The following is a 13,017-nucleotide window of genomic DNA, read 5'->3' as shown; positions in this document are numbered from 1 at the left end:
TCCTCCTCCCCTCCTTCTGAATCCTCTCCTCCTTCTGGTGGATCCTCATGAGCTGCAGCCTCCGCTGCTGTCTGCTCAGCACCACTAAAGGAGAGAGAGAGAGAGAGGGGGGGGGGAGGAGGGGAGAGAGAGAGAGAGAGATAGAGGGGGGGGGGAGGGGGGAGGGAGAGAGAGGGGGAGGGAGGAGAGGAGGGGGAGAGAGAGAGACAGAGAGAGAGAGGGAGGAGAGGAGGGGGAGAGAGAGAGAGAGAGAGAGAGAGAGACAGAGAAAGGGAGAGAGAAGGAGAGGGGGGGGAGAGAGAGACAGAGAGAGGGGGGGAGGGGGGAGAGAGAGAGAGGGGGGGAAGGTGGGGAGAGAGAGAAAGAGAGAGAGAGAGGGGGGGGGGAGGGGGAGGGAGAGAGAGAGAGAGAGAGAGAGAGAGAGAGGGGGGGGGAGGGGGGAGGGAGAGAGAGAGAGAGAGAGAGAGAGAGAGAGAGAGAGAGAGAGAGAATTACGGTATGAAACTTAACAGACTTTGTACTGATTGCCATTCATGTGGTAGACCTGACACACACTCCTCCGCTCTGAGGCTCAGAGAAAACTTTACTTCCTGAACACAAACAACACCCTCCTCTGCACCATGTGACTAGCTCTGTCCTTCCTGGCCCTGGCATGCCTGATCCTCTGTCTTCTCCCCCTCTCTTCCTCTCCCTCCCTTCTCTCTCTCACTCACTCTCCCTCGCTCCCACTCTCTCTCTCCCTCTCTCTTCCTCTCCCTCCCTTCTCTCTCTCTCTCACTCTCCCTCTTTCACCCCCCCCCCCCCCCCTCTCTCTCTCTCTTTGGGCCTGGCAGGCACGTGGGCAAAGCAAATGAAACACCATCTGTCTGTCCGGCAGCTCTCATAACGATGACCCTAAAAACAGCCCCCCCCCCCCACCCCTTCACATGTCCCCCTGTCCCCCTCCTGGCCCCCTTCTTCCCAATCCGCCAATCTGAATAATTTATACCACAATGGGCGCCCTCGGCCGTTACCATGACGACCGTCCCAGGCGTGTGGCACGACCACAAAGCTTCTCTCTTGGCAGTGCCATCGCCGTGGCAACACGCACCGATCTCCTCTGTGTGTGTGTGTGTGTGTGTGTGTGTGTGTGTGTCACCGTATGCCGTGTTCAGCCATGTATTTGCTAACACCAGGCTGTATTGTCTGGTTAGAGATGCTGCCTGCTGTTCTCTAAATAGCTATGCAGTACCATCTACTCTGTAGGGCTGGGTGTGTGTGTGTGTGTTTATGGTGTGTGTGTGCGTGTGTGCGTGTGTGCGTGGGTGTGGGTGTGTGTGGAGTTGGGGTGTGTGTGGGATGGTTGATGGAGCGTAATCAGCAATCAGCGCTGGATTAGTACTGGATTAGTACTGAACACACCACCAGCCTCCTGTACCACGTATCCCTCTGGCGCACTACCGCTCCCACTCACGTTCCGTGTGCGAGTATCCCTCCGCCGTCACCTTCCACTGGATGAGCACGCCCAGCAGGGCCAGGACTGGCCACACCCCCAGGATGACCCAGGTGAACCAGCAGACGGGGCGCGGCGGCGCCACCTTCAGGCGCTCGTGGACGTAGCGTACCAGGGCGAACAGTTCCACGAAGTAGTCCACGGTGACAGTGATGACGGCGGCGCCGAACACGGCGGTGGAGAGGGTGACGAAGCAGCGCTGCCACTGCAGGGCCAGGACGGCGAACAGTGTGCCCGAGCCCAGCAGCACGCCCAGGGGCACCCACACCGTCCGAGGGTGGTAGAACTCCTCCATCACCTGGGCGGAGGTGGGGGGGCACTGGTCAGGACATCGGGCTCCTACTGGTGACGTGTTGGTACTGTGCTGTATTGGTACTGTGTTGGTACTGTGCTGGTTCTGTGTCAGTACTGTGTTAATACTGTTAGTACTGTGCTGTGTTGGTACTGTGTTGGTACTGTGTTAGTATTGTGTTGGTACTGTGTTAGCATTGTGTTGGTACTGTGTTGGTACTGTTTTGATACTGTTTTGGTACTGTGTTGGTACTGTATTAGTACTGTGTTGATACTGTGTTAGTACTGGGCTGGTACTGTGTTAGTACTGTGTTAGTTCTGTGTTGGTCTTATGTTGTGTTGCATGTCTGGAATTCTATGTGTAATACTAGACAATACTTCACAGTATTGCGACTGAGAACCAGGAAGTGTGTTGTACGCATTTGATATTCCAAGATGTTGTTTTTCCCCATTACTTGTGTGCTCTATCGTTCTATTGTTGTTCTATAATGTTTTCATCAAAGCTAAGGAGAACAAAATAAACAGAAACTGATTTTTTTTAAAGAATCAATGCCATCAGCCAGCAGTAAGCGCGTCTCACCACCAGGGAGGCGACCCCGAGCAGCAGCCCCAGCAGGAGGCCCACCATGAAGAGCCCCACGCTGCGGACCAGCATGGTGACCAGGCCGCACAGGGTGCCGATGCCCAGGCCGATGCCCACGCTGGCCTCCACACTCAGCTGGCTGTCAAGAACGCGCTCCTTATAGCACAGCATGAAGATCACCACCGACCCGAACATCAGGCCCGTCAGGAACATCACCGCCTTGAAGCAGCGGTAGCCTGCAGGAGTGGGGGGGGGGGTTGGACACACACACACACACACACACGCACGCACACGCTCACACACACACGCACGCACATCCACGCCGGCACAGAGTGAGGTGGACATAACGGGGCGCGATGACACATTTGAGAAAGAAGGCGTCACCAACTAAAAAAAACTCAGGACGGTTTCCGGCCAGAGCAGACTGCGGGAGAGAGCTGGCATAAGATGGCATTTTCCCTGGCTGGGGTGGGTGACCTGGATAAGGCGCTGAGCAGCGAGGAACAGAGAGGAGATGGGGAGGGGAGGGGGGGGAGGAGGGAAGGGGGGAGACTACAGAACTGTTGTTCTAATTATAGATCGGTTCTGGGTGTTTATCAAACACTTCGATGTTCATTATAAAACCAGCTAAACCGTTTCCCTATCCCTCCCTCCTCCGTTCTCCACCCCTCTCTCTTTTCCCACCTATCCCTCTCTCTCTCTCCCTCTCTCTCCCTCCCCCTCTCCTCCATCTCTAGGGCCCTCAACAGAAGCTGATTATCTGTGTGTAATCAAGCATTACTCAGTGGTGCCGAGGCCAACTAAACAAAACTGTTAGTCTTTCTCTCATCCTTCATATCTCTGCCTGCGTACTGAACCTCCTGTCTGCCTGCCTGCCTGCCTATCTATCTGTCCGCCTGTCTATCTGTCTGTCTGCCTGTCTGCTTGCCCGTCTGTCTGTCTGTCTTCCCAAAGAAGGAGTAGATGATTTATTTTTTTCCGTCTGCTTGCCTGCTTGTCTGTCTACCTCCTGCCTATCTGACTGTCTGTCCAACTACCTGCCTGCCTTTCTGTCTCTCTGCCTGTCATTCTGCCTGCCTGTCTGTCTGCCTGCTTACCTGTCTACCTCCTGCCTGTCTGTCTATTCATCTACCTGCCTACCTCACTGTCCCTCTGCCTGCCCACCTTCCTGTCTGTCTGTCTGTCTGTCTGTCTGTCAATCAATCCATCCATCAATTAATCAATCAACCAATCAATCAATCGAGCAATCAATCAATCTGTCTGCCTGCCTTTCATTACATTCTTTCATTCTGTCTGTCTATCTGCCCTCCTGTCTGTCTGTCTGTCACTCTACCTGTCTGACAGTCTGTCTGCCTGCCTGCCTGTCTGTCTGTCTGTCTGTCTGTCTGTCTGTCTGTCTGTCTGTCTGTCTGCCTGCCTGTCTTACCAAAGAAGCAGTAGATGATGCCAAACAAGCAGCACATGGAGCAGACCACTGACGGGACGACCTCGTAGTGGCGGTCGATCTCCTCCTCACAGCTCCTCCCTGGGGGAGGGGCCAGCTTGAACGCCAGCAGCTGACTGGTGGAGGTCATGGCGACAGTTGTACGGGGGTGTACTAGGCGAAGTGCCGAGAGGGATCAGAGGAAGCTACCTCCACCTGAGAGAGAGAGAGAGAGAGAGAGAGAGAGGGAGAGGGAGAGGGAGGGAGGGAGAGAGAGAGGGAGAAAGAGAGAGAGGGAGAGAGAGAGGGAGAGACAGAGGGAGAGAGAGAGGGAGAGGGAGAGAGAGAGGGAGAGAGAGGAGAGAGAGAGAGGGAGAGAGTGAGAGGGAGAAAGAGGATGATAGAGGGAGAGAGGGAGAGAAAGAGAGGGAGAGAGAGAGGGAGAGAGAGGAAGAGAGGGAGAGAGAGGAAGAAGGGAGAGAGAGGGAGGGGGAGAGAGAGAAAGAGAGAGAGCGAGAGAAGGAGAGAGAGGGAGAAGGAGAGATGGAGAGAGATAGAGGGAGGGAGGGAGAAAGTGAGAGGGAGAGAGAGGAGAGAGAGAGTGAGTGAGAGGAAGAGAGAGGGAGAGAGAGGAAGAGGGAGGGAGGGAGAGAGAGAGAGAGAGGGAGAGATAAAGGGGGAGCAATAGAGAGAGAGAGAGAGAGAGAGAGAGAGAGAGAGTATTATTGATTGGGACATTATGGTGAACCATAAGTGTTTGCAGACGCTAAGAGGAAGTACATGAAAACACACTCATCAGTGTATGTCTGTGTGTGTACTGTGTATGCGTAAGTGTGTGTGTGTGTGTGTGTGTGTGTGCTGTGTATGTGCAAGTGTGTGTGTGTGTGTTTTATGTGGTGTGTATGCCTGAGGGTGTGTGAACTCCTACTGAGGGATATGGCGGCTGAATGGCTTTAGGATCAGTAATGATATTAATGATAGTGTATCGGCATTTTGCTAAGTGCCTGGTGCAACACTAACCCCAAGCACCGGGAGCTACTGACTGGAAGAACACTTATCTAAAAGTTTCCCAAAATAAATGGTTGTAGCGGGAACTTTGGTTTGATGAAATGGTTCTCCCGTGAACAAAAACAGGTTTTTCGGAGGGTTATTCATAGGGAAAAGTGAAGAATCTTTAGGAAGCCAACGCCCCACACCCCCTGGGCTGGTTTATTATGGAGGACAGTTCTCAGATCTGCCATCGGCATGTCAGATTGGACGGCATGTCAGATTGGACGGCATGTCAGATCGGACCGTTTGATGGAGTGATGCACAGACACCCACACCAGCTGGTATCATGAGTCGATACTGGCTCTAAATGACTCTATCTTCTATCGGTGACAGGAAATGCTATTTACAGATCCCATACAATGACGAGTGGTCTGGGTTGGCGTGTGGGAGACCATGATGGACTGAGATTCGTAACGTTCCTGCTGTTAAATATACCAGCCTGGATATTCCAAGAAAAACACCACAACACACACATCACGTAACTGTGACCACATGGACCCCTTCCTGTGTTGTTATAACAACCAAGGTGATGGTGCAGGGCTGTACCAAAGACCTGCCATAATACGGTAAGAGGAAGGCGGGCCTTGCACTATGGCGACTGTGTCTTGTAGCCAATCGGTGTCTCTGCACTCACAGCCCTGACCGCTTCCACCCGTGAGGACCTAGTGTGACAGAACGTTGCCATGACGATGTTCCGTAAGAGCTGCTGTAACTGAGTCGTACCCTAAACTACTGAACAAGAAGTGTCTGTTCATGTGCTGTTCAACAGTGTGGAACAACCCCTGTACCCCGCCTACTTCCTGTTGGCCTGCCTGCCTCCTGACTCACCCTCACGGTCTCAACTCAGACTCCGCCTCCCTGTCTCCCTTCTCTCCTCTCTCCCAGCATTCTACCTGTCTCACTCCTCATCCTCTCTCCCAGCATTCTACCTGTCTCACTCCTCATCCTCTCCCCGAGCATTCTACCTGTCTCACTCCTCTCTCCCAGCATTCTACCTGTCTCACTCCTCATCCTCCCAACATTCTACCTGTCTCACTCCTAATCCTCTCTCCCAGCATTCTACCTGTCTCACTCCTCATCCTCCCAGTACTCTACCTGTCTCACTCCTCATCCTCCCAACATTCTACCTGTCTCACTCCTCATCCTCCCAACATTCTACCTGTCTCACTCCTCATCCTCCCAGCATTTTACCTGTCTCACTCCTCATCCTCCCAACATTCTACCTGTCTCACTTCTCATCCTTCCAGCATTCTACCTGTCTCACTCCTCATCCTCCCAGCATTCTACCTGTCTCACTCCTCATCCTCACAACATTCTACCTGTCTCACTCCTCATCCTCCCAGCATTCTACCTGTCTCACTCCTCATCATCCCAACATTCTACCTGTCTCACACCTCATCCTCTCTCCCAGCATTCTACCTGTCTCACCCCTCATCCTCCCAACATTCTACCTGTCTCACCCCTCATCCTCCCAGCATTCTACCTGTCTCACTCCTCATCATCCCAACATTCTACCTGTCTCACACGTCATCCTCTCTCCCAGCATTCTACCTGTCTCACCCCTCATCCTCCCAACATTCTACCTGTCTCACCCCTCATCCTCCCAGCATTCTACCTGTCTCACTCCTCATCCTCACAACATTCTACCTGTCTCACTCCTCATCCTCCCAGCATTCTACCTGTCTCACTCCTCATCATCCCAACATTCTACCTGTCTCACACCTCATCCTCTCTCCCAGCATTCTACCTGTCTCACCCCTCATCCTCCCAACATTCTACCTGTCTCACCCCTCATCCTCCCAGCATTCTACCTGTCTCACTCCTCTCTCCCAGCATTCTACCTGTCTCACTCCTCTCTCCCAGCATTCTACTTGTCTCACTCCTCATCCTCCCAGCATTCTACCTGTCTCACTCCTCATCCTCCCAGCATTATACCTGTCTCACTCCTCATCCTCCCAGCATTATACCTGTCTCACTCCTCATCCTCCCAGCATTATACCTGTCTCACTCCTCATCCTCCCAGCATTCTACCTGTCTCACTCCTCATCATCCCAACATTCTACCTGTCTCACACGTCATCCTCTCTTCCAGCATTCTACCTGTCTCACCCCTCATCCTCCCAACATTCTACCTGTCTCACCCCTCATCCTCCCAGCATTCTACCTGTCTCACTCCTCTCTCCCAGCATTCTACCTGTCTCACTCCTCATCCTCCCAGCATTCTACCTGTCTCACACCGCATCCTCCCAGAATTCTACCTGTCTCACTCCTCATCCTCCCAGCATTATACCTGTCTCACTCCTCATCCTCCCAGCATTCTACCTGTCTCACTCCTCATCCTCCCAGCATTCTACCTGTCCCCAAGGGGCACTAAAACTACAAGTTGAAGTGAACTTGAACTAGCACTAGCGTGTACTGTAGCATAGTTCCCTCACACTCCTAGCACTCTCCTACTAGAGGCTGATTGGTCCCAGGGGCTCTGACTGGAGCTCAACCCTCTGACACGGTCCTGATCACTGCTACTCATTCCTGTAACACACATCACTCGCAGAGTGACTCAGTCATAAGCCAGTGGGTGTGTGTGTCTCAGCATTAATATTTCAGAGACAGCACTTGGAGGCCTACTGACTGAATCTCAAGAGAATGAGAATGTGGGTTAGACAGGAGAGATGTGCGTGTTCTAAGGTGACGTGAGGGTTCTATGGTTCTAGCTAGGAAACGCGACTCTATCAGTTCTACAGAAGGAACTCGAGGCAAGGTAATAAAGGGTTAAACCCTGATTATCCTGTTAGGAGCTTCTGCTCTAAGTCCTCCTGACCTGGATATGCTGGAGAGAGAGGGAGAGAGAGCGAGTGTGTGTGTCCATGTGTGTGTGTGTGTGTGTGTGTGTGTGTGTGTGTGTGTGTGTGTGTGTGTGTGTGTGTGTGAGAATCATCATCATCTTGGTCCCCTCTCACACTAGCATGCCCGGCCACATACCCGCTGTGCTTCTGTTGTTGTTGTTGACGCTGACACAATGTCAATACCAGTGTGTGGATGGACACACAGATCGGTACAGGCAGGATATGGGTAAAGGCAGGATATGGGTAAAGGCAGGATATGGGTAAAGGCAGGATATGGGTACAAGCAGGATATGGGTACAGGCAGGATATGGGTACAGGCAGGATATGGGTACAGGCAGGATATCAGTACAGGCAGGATATCGGTACAGACAGGATATCGGTACAGACAGGATATGGGTTCAGACAGGATATCGGTACAGACAGGATATCGGTACAGGCAGGATATCGGTACAGACAGGACCGCGTGGGGAGCAGCAGCACAGCTCTGGTGCACGGGCTGCCTGGGAGGCTGGGAGCTCAGAGAGAGGCCCCGCCCCCTTAGAGGCAGCGCAGCGCTACACAGAGGCCTTAGAGGCAGCGCAGAGGTACTCCGAGGCAGCACGCAGGCTCCGGAGGCAGCTCAGAGACAGGCCTTAGAGGCAGCATGGAGGTAAGCCCTTAGAGGCATGCGTAAGCTAGCAGAGACAGACCTTGAGAGGGATACGCCGACTGTTTGTCGCTTTCCGAGTCCATTCACACATACTTGACGAAAGGAGGGAGTTGTGATTCGTAAGTCGGAAAACACGCTGAATGTGTATAATAGTTGGCGTAGCCCTTTAAGGCAGTCAGGCCTTTTAGAGGAGGCGTGGAGACAGGCCCTGGAGGCAGACTACATACAGAGCGCATGCTGAGGCTGTGGAAGAGCTGGCATATGCAGGCCCAGTGGGGGGGGGGCAGTGAAGAGGATAAATGGGATTTGAATCGACTCTCTGTTCCTCTCACCCCCTCTACGTTTCTCATCTCTGTCATCCTTTCCTGTTATCTCTCTCTCCCCTTCCCCTCCCTTTCTCTCTCTCTCTCTCTGTCCCTCTCTCTCACTCTCCGTGTCTCTTTCTCTCCACCTATGTCTGTCAGTGTCTCTCTCTCTCTCTCTCAACCACTCTCTCTCTATATCAAATGCATAACAAAAGCTAAACAAACATTTGGCCGGTTTCATTTTGTTCCCTTTCCAGCTGCCCCCCCCCCCCACACCCCCCACTCCCTTCTTCCTCCTCTGAGGAGCAGAGTCTACTGATCTCCTCACCCTCCTCCTCCTCTGGGGAGCAGTCTACTGATCTCCTCACCCTCCTCCTCTGAGGAGGAGCAGAGTCTACTGATCTCCTCACCCCCTCCTCTGAGGAGGAGCAGAGTCTACTGATCTCCTCACCCCCTCCTCCTCTGAGGAGGAGCAGAGTCTACTGATCTCCTCACCCTCCTCCTCCTCTGAGGAGGAGCAGAGCCTACTGATCTCCTCACCCCCTCCTCCTCCTCTGAGAAGCAGAGCCTACTGATCTCCTCACCCTCCTCCTCCTCTGAGGAGCAGAGCCTACTGATCTCCTCACCCCCTCCTCCTCCTCTGGGTAGCAGACTCCGCTGCTTGGCCAGTCTCCGTCTTATTGCATAACGGTCTCCATATTCACCACACAATGCCCCCATTTCACACCACTGTCAAATCTCCTCCCTCCACTTTCCAACCGCTTCCATTTTGTCCTCCCAGCTTCGCCCCCTTCCTCCTCCCCGCGGAAGCAGCAGGGTGCAGCAGGTCACATGTGCTGTGCAGGTTACATGTGCCAGCAGGCGGCCGCTCTCTCAATCGAACAGCAAGGGACGGATATGATGACCTGTACAGAGCACGGGCTACACTGCTGCCAGAGATACGCACTCCGATTATCCATGGTGTTTTTCTCGGATGATCCCTGCGTCCCAAAACACGCTCTGCTAGACAAACAGGCACGCGCGCACAAACACACGTACACACAACCACACACACACACGCACACGCACACACGCACACACGCACACACACACATTCCTGCGCGTGGATAGTGATGGTGGGATGTGCTGGCACACGTGACTTTCTGCCAAATGATGGAGCGCGCGCCGTCGGGGCGAGCGCGGAACATCGATTCCGTGCTGGTGTTTACATGGTATCGGATTCAGGATTCAACGGGATTATATCAAATTACGTAACCAACAAGAGTAGTGAAACAGCCGAAATATAATAACGTGACTTGAATATCACGTTGAATTTCCACAACAGCGAATATCAGGCTTTATATGTTAGAAGTAATAAAAAAAAGAAGAAGAAAGCATATTTTCTTTGAACAGTGACGATGAAACAGATTAGAGCAAAAACAATACCTTGGTAGGCTTGGTAGACCTGTTTACAACGGCACCGACGTAAAAATCTCACAAATTGACTCGGAATGTGAGGCTGCAGTGGATGTGAAGCATTACAGAACGCATAAGAACACATTCTTGCCTAATGGTATAGCCTACTATTAAAACTATTTTATGGAATGGTCTGAAGGCTATTCTAAATGATACGTCCAACTATGTTGAGCAAACCTATGCGGTTAATTTATCATCTCCAATCCAACGGCACAGAATAGGGTACTGGTTGTGTCCATAAACACACGCCCTCTCTCCAGCGAGAGGAACGCGGCATCAGCTGATCCCAAACTCCCTTTGTTATTGACGAACAAAGAAACCTGCCCCAGAACTCACCTCCTCAACAACCGAGCATACCAGGCGGCGCCGTTCGGGGTCTAAAAACCTTCGTGTCAGACTCGACTCTTTAGAAACTCGCATCTCCGCCAACCCAGCACGGTTCGAATGCTACACCGCGATCAGAACCAGCGTCCCGCTTCCATGAGCCATAGAGGAATTAGGCGCCGCGGTCCAACTCCTCCAGAGGGGCTATCTGGTTGTCGTGGGTTGCATTCCGGGGCGATAGTCTCTCCACGTGTAATTTTCAATATAAATAAAACATGCTCTGGAGGCCAGCCTAGATGAGAAATAGACTTCGTCTTTATTAACCCTGACTATCCTACCACCCTCCAATTTATACAGCCATTCTGGCCAGCGTGTCGCCGCGTTTTCTTTGTGTTAACACTTTCTCCTATAGCTGATCTGCGTTTGGGTCATACCATTTGCAGGGGGCGTGGGGGAGTGGCGATATAATCTATAGAACAGCCGAATGAATGCACGTGATGGAGACACTGCTGGTGGTAGGCTACGGCTGGATCCAGCCTCCAGGAGTGTTACTGTAGGAAACCAAAGCACACGTATGGAGACCCCAAACAAAGAGCCAGTTTCCAGGTTGTGGCCTTTAAACTGAAAACAGCTCTTGCTGGTAGCCCAACAACCCACTTACGCTATTGGGTCCGTCCTATCGGGCGGCTGCGAGGCTGTCAGCAGTGCGGACTGCGGACAGAAACCCTCCAGTTGCTCCAGACAGCTGGCTACAGCAGTTCAGCACCCTGGACAGCGCCGAACCCGGCCAGCTGCCAACGCGGAGGAGCGGAGGTTGGGTTATACGAGGAGTGAAACTAGTCTTCTTGGCTACGTTGTCAGCATCCGTCCCAATTCCACACTAGCCTTTAAAGGAGCCTTGAAAGTGACCTTTTGGAAACTGATCTTTTAGTGCTTCCTTTCCAGGCAGAGTGTTTGAGTTTTTGTCAAATGTGGACAAACATATACTTCGTTTACTTCTTCCACTTCGTTTAATGTCAGCTTCGACATTGATGTTATTTTTCTCTTGTTACATTTATCGCACATAGACCAACATCAAACTTTAACTCATTGGGTCTAGGCTGCTGCAGTTTCGTTAGCTTTTATGAAGCAGGTTGTAATTCAGATGGACTTAAGAGCCCCCATGCTTAAGAGTTTTTCTTCCATCAGGTTCTTCCCAACAAGTGAATACTGAACATGAGGAGAAAGATGAGGCTGAGAACTGTAACGTCATATCGCCCCCTAGAGCATTTATAGGGAAGATAAATTCTCACTCAAAAGTATTCAAGTCACTGCAGTTGTTTTGAGTCCACAAACCTTTCAGGAAGATAGGTAATGGACGTCAAGCAATGGTTACCGCAGCTGTCTGAGGGGAGGTAGAGAGGAAGTGAGGGGGGGACCACACACTTATCATCAGTTTTTACAGTTACAGAGAATCTATGATTTGATTATTATTGGATTGGTTATCATTTGAGTGGCATGCAGCCTTCATGTGCCTAATCCCATGGGGTTGCTGTTTATACCATTACCAGCTAGTGGCCACTGAACTGGAGCAGGAATGTTATGGTAAATGGTAAATGGACTGCACTTATATAGCGCTTTTCCACCTTAGTGGCACTCAAAGCACTTTACAATGGCCTCTCATTCACCCATTCACACATACTCACACACCAATGGCGGTAGCTGCCATGCAAGGTGCTAGCCTGCTCATTGGGAGCAATTTGGGGTTAGGTGTCTTGCTCAAGGACACTTCCACATGTGGACAGTCGGAGCTGGGATTCGAACCACTGACCCTTCATTCATCATTGACCTGCTCTACCAACTGAGCTACAGCTGCCCAGGAATGTTACGCAGACTGTGCCTTTAACTGTGCTGCTGTTTCAGCTGTTGTTGCTCCATCTGGACGCAGTTCCATCTGGACGTGCCCTCTGACCTCTGACCCAGGAAGTGAAGGCCAAGGCCCACAACCTGCTAACCCCTGGAGCACCCATCAACGCCCGCTTCCTGGACAGGCAGCAGTAACCTGGACACACACACACACACATACACACACACACACACACACACACACACACACACACACACACACACACACACACACACACATGATTTATGTATTTCTTTAATATTCATTCAATATTTTGCTTCTCAAAATTATTTGAAGTGACTCCCACTTATATATTTTCTTCATCTTGCTTTGAAGTAGCGTAACTTTAAAACAAATTAAAATAAAACAACATATTTATGACCAGTGTATTTATCAGTGTTCACGCCTTTAAGAATAATCCATCCTACACATTTGATTACCAATCTAGAATGTTCGGAGTAATTTGGTCACATAGACTAGGCTACATGTAATGGAGACAGACGGCGGGGCGGGCGCTGTCCAGGTGCTGAAATCCAGTCGGCCAGTTTGATCCAACTATACAAGCTTTTATCAATTGTTTGAATTGATAAATGCATTCATTAATAGTCAGACTAATAAACAATTAGACTTACTGTAACTTTATCCTTACATATTGACATTAGGCCTCAAAATAGATCGATCGCTCTGGGTTTGAATTCAATATTTAACGGTGACTTGA

General features: G+C 51.3%; 1 protein-coding gene across 1 annotated transcript in view; it reads right to left on the bottom strand.

Moving 5' to 3' along the window:
* tmem198aa (transmembrane protein 198aa) overlaps window positions 1–3,940 on the bottom strand; it is a gene marked incomplete at both ends in the record, with an annotated part of 5,625 nt that extends 1,685 nt beyond the window's left edge. Inside the window, 4 exons of the mRNA XM_084443625.1 lie at window positions 1–84; window positions 1,454–1,790; window positions 2,364–2,602; window positions 3,793–3,940. The exon at window positions 1–84 is cut by the window's left edge and continues 194 nt beyond it. Of these exons, the coding sequence (XP_084299751.1) occupies window positions 1–84; window positions 1,454–1,790; window positions 2,364–2,602; window positions 3,793–3,940 (808 nt within the window). The remainder of the gene's footprint in view (window positions 85–1,453; window positions 1,791–2,363; window positions 2,603–3,792) is intronic.
* Between the last annotated feature and the right edge of the window lie 9,077 nt (window positions 3,941–13,017).

The sequence above is a fragment of the Borostomias antarcticus genome (genome assembly GCF_949987555.1).
Source record: "Borostomias antarcticus genome assembly, chromosome: 9".
Taxonomy (NCBI): Eukaryota; Metazoa; Chordata; class Actinopteri; order Stomiiformes; family Stomiidae; genus Borostomias; species Borostomias antarcticus.
Note: the sequence above shows the minus strand (reverse complement) of the source record. Positions and strands in the feature narration are given on the sequence as shown.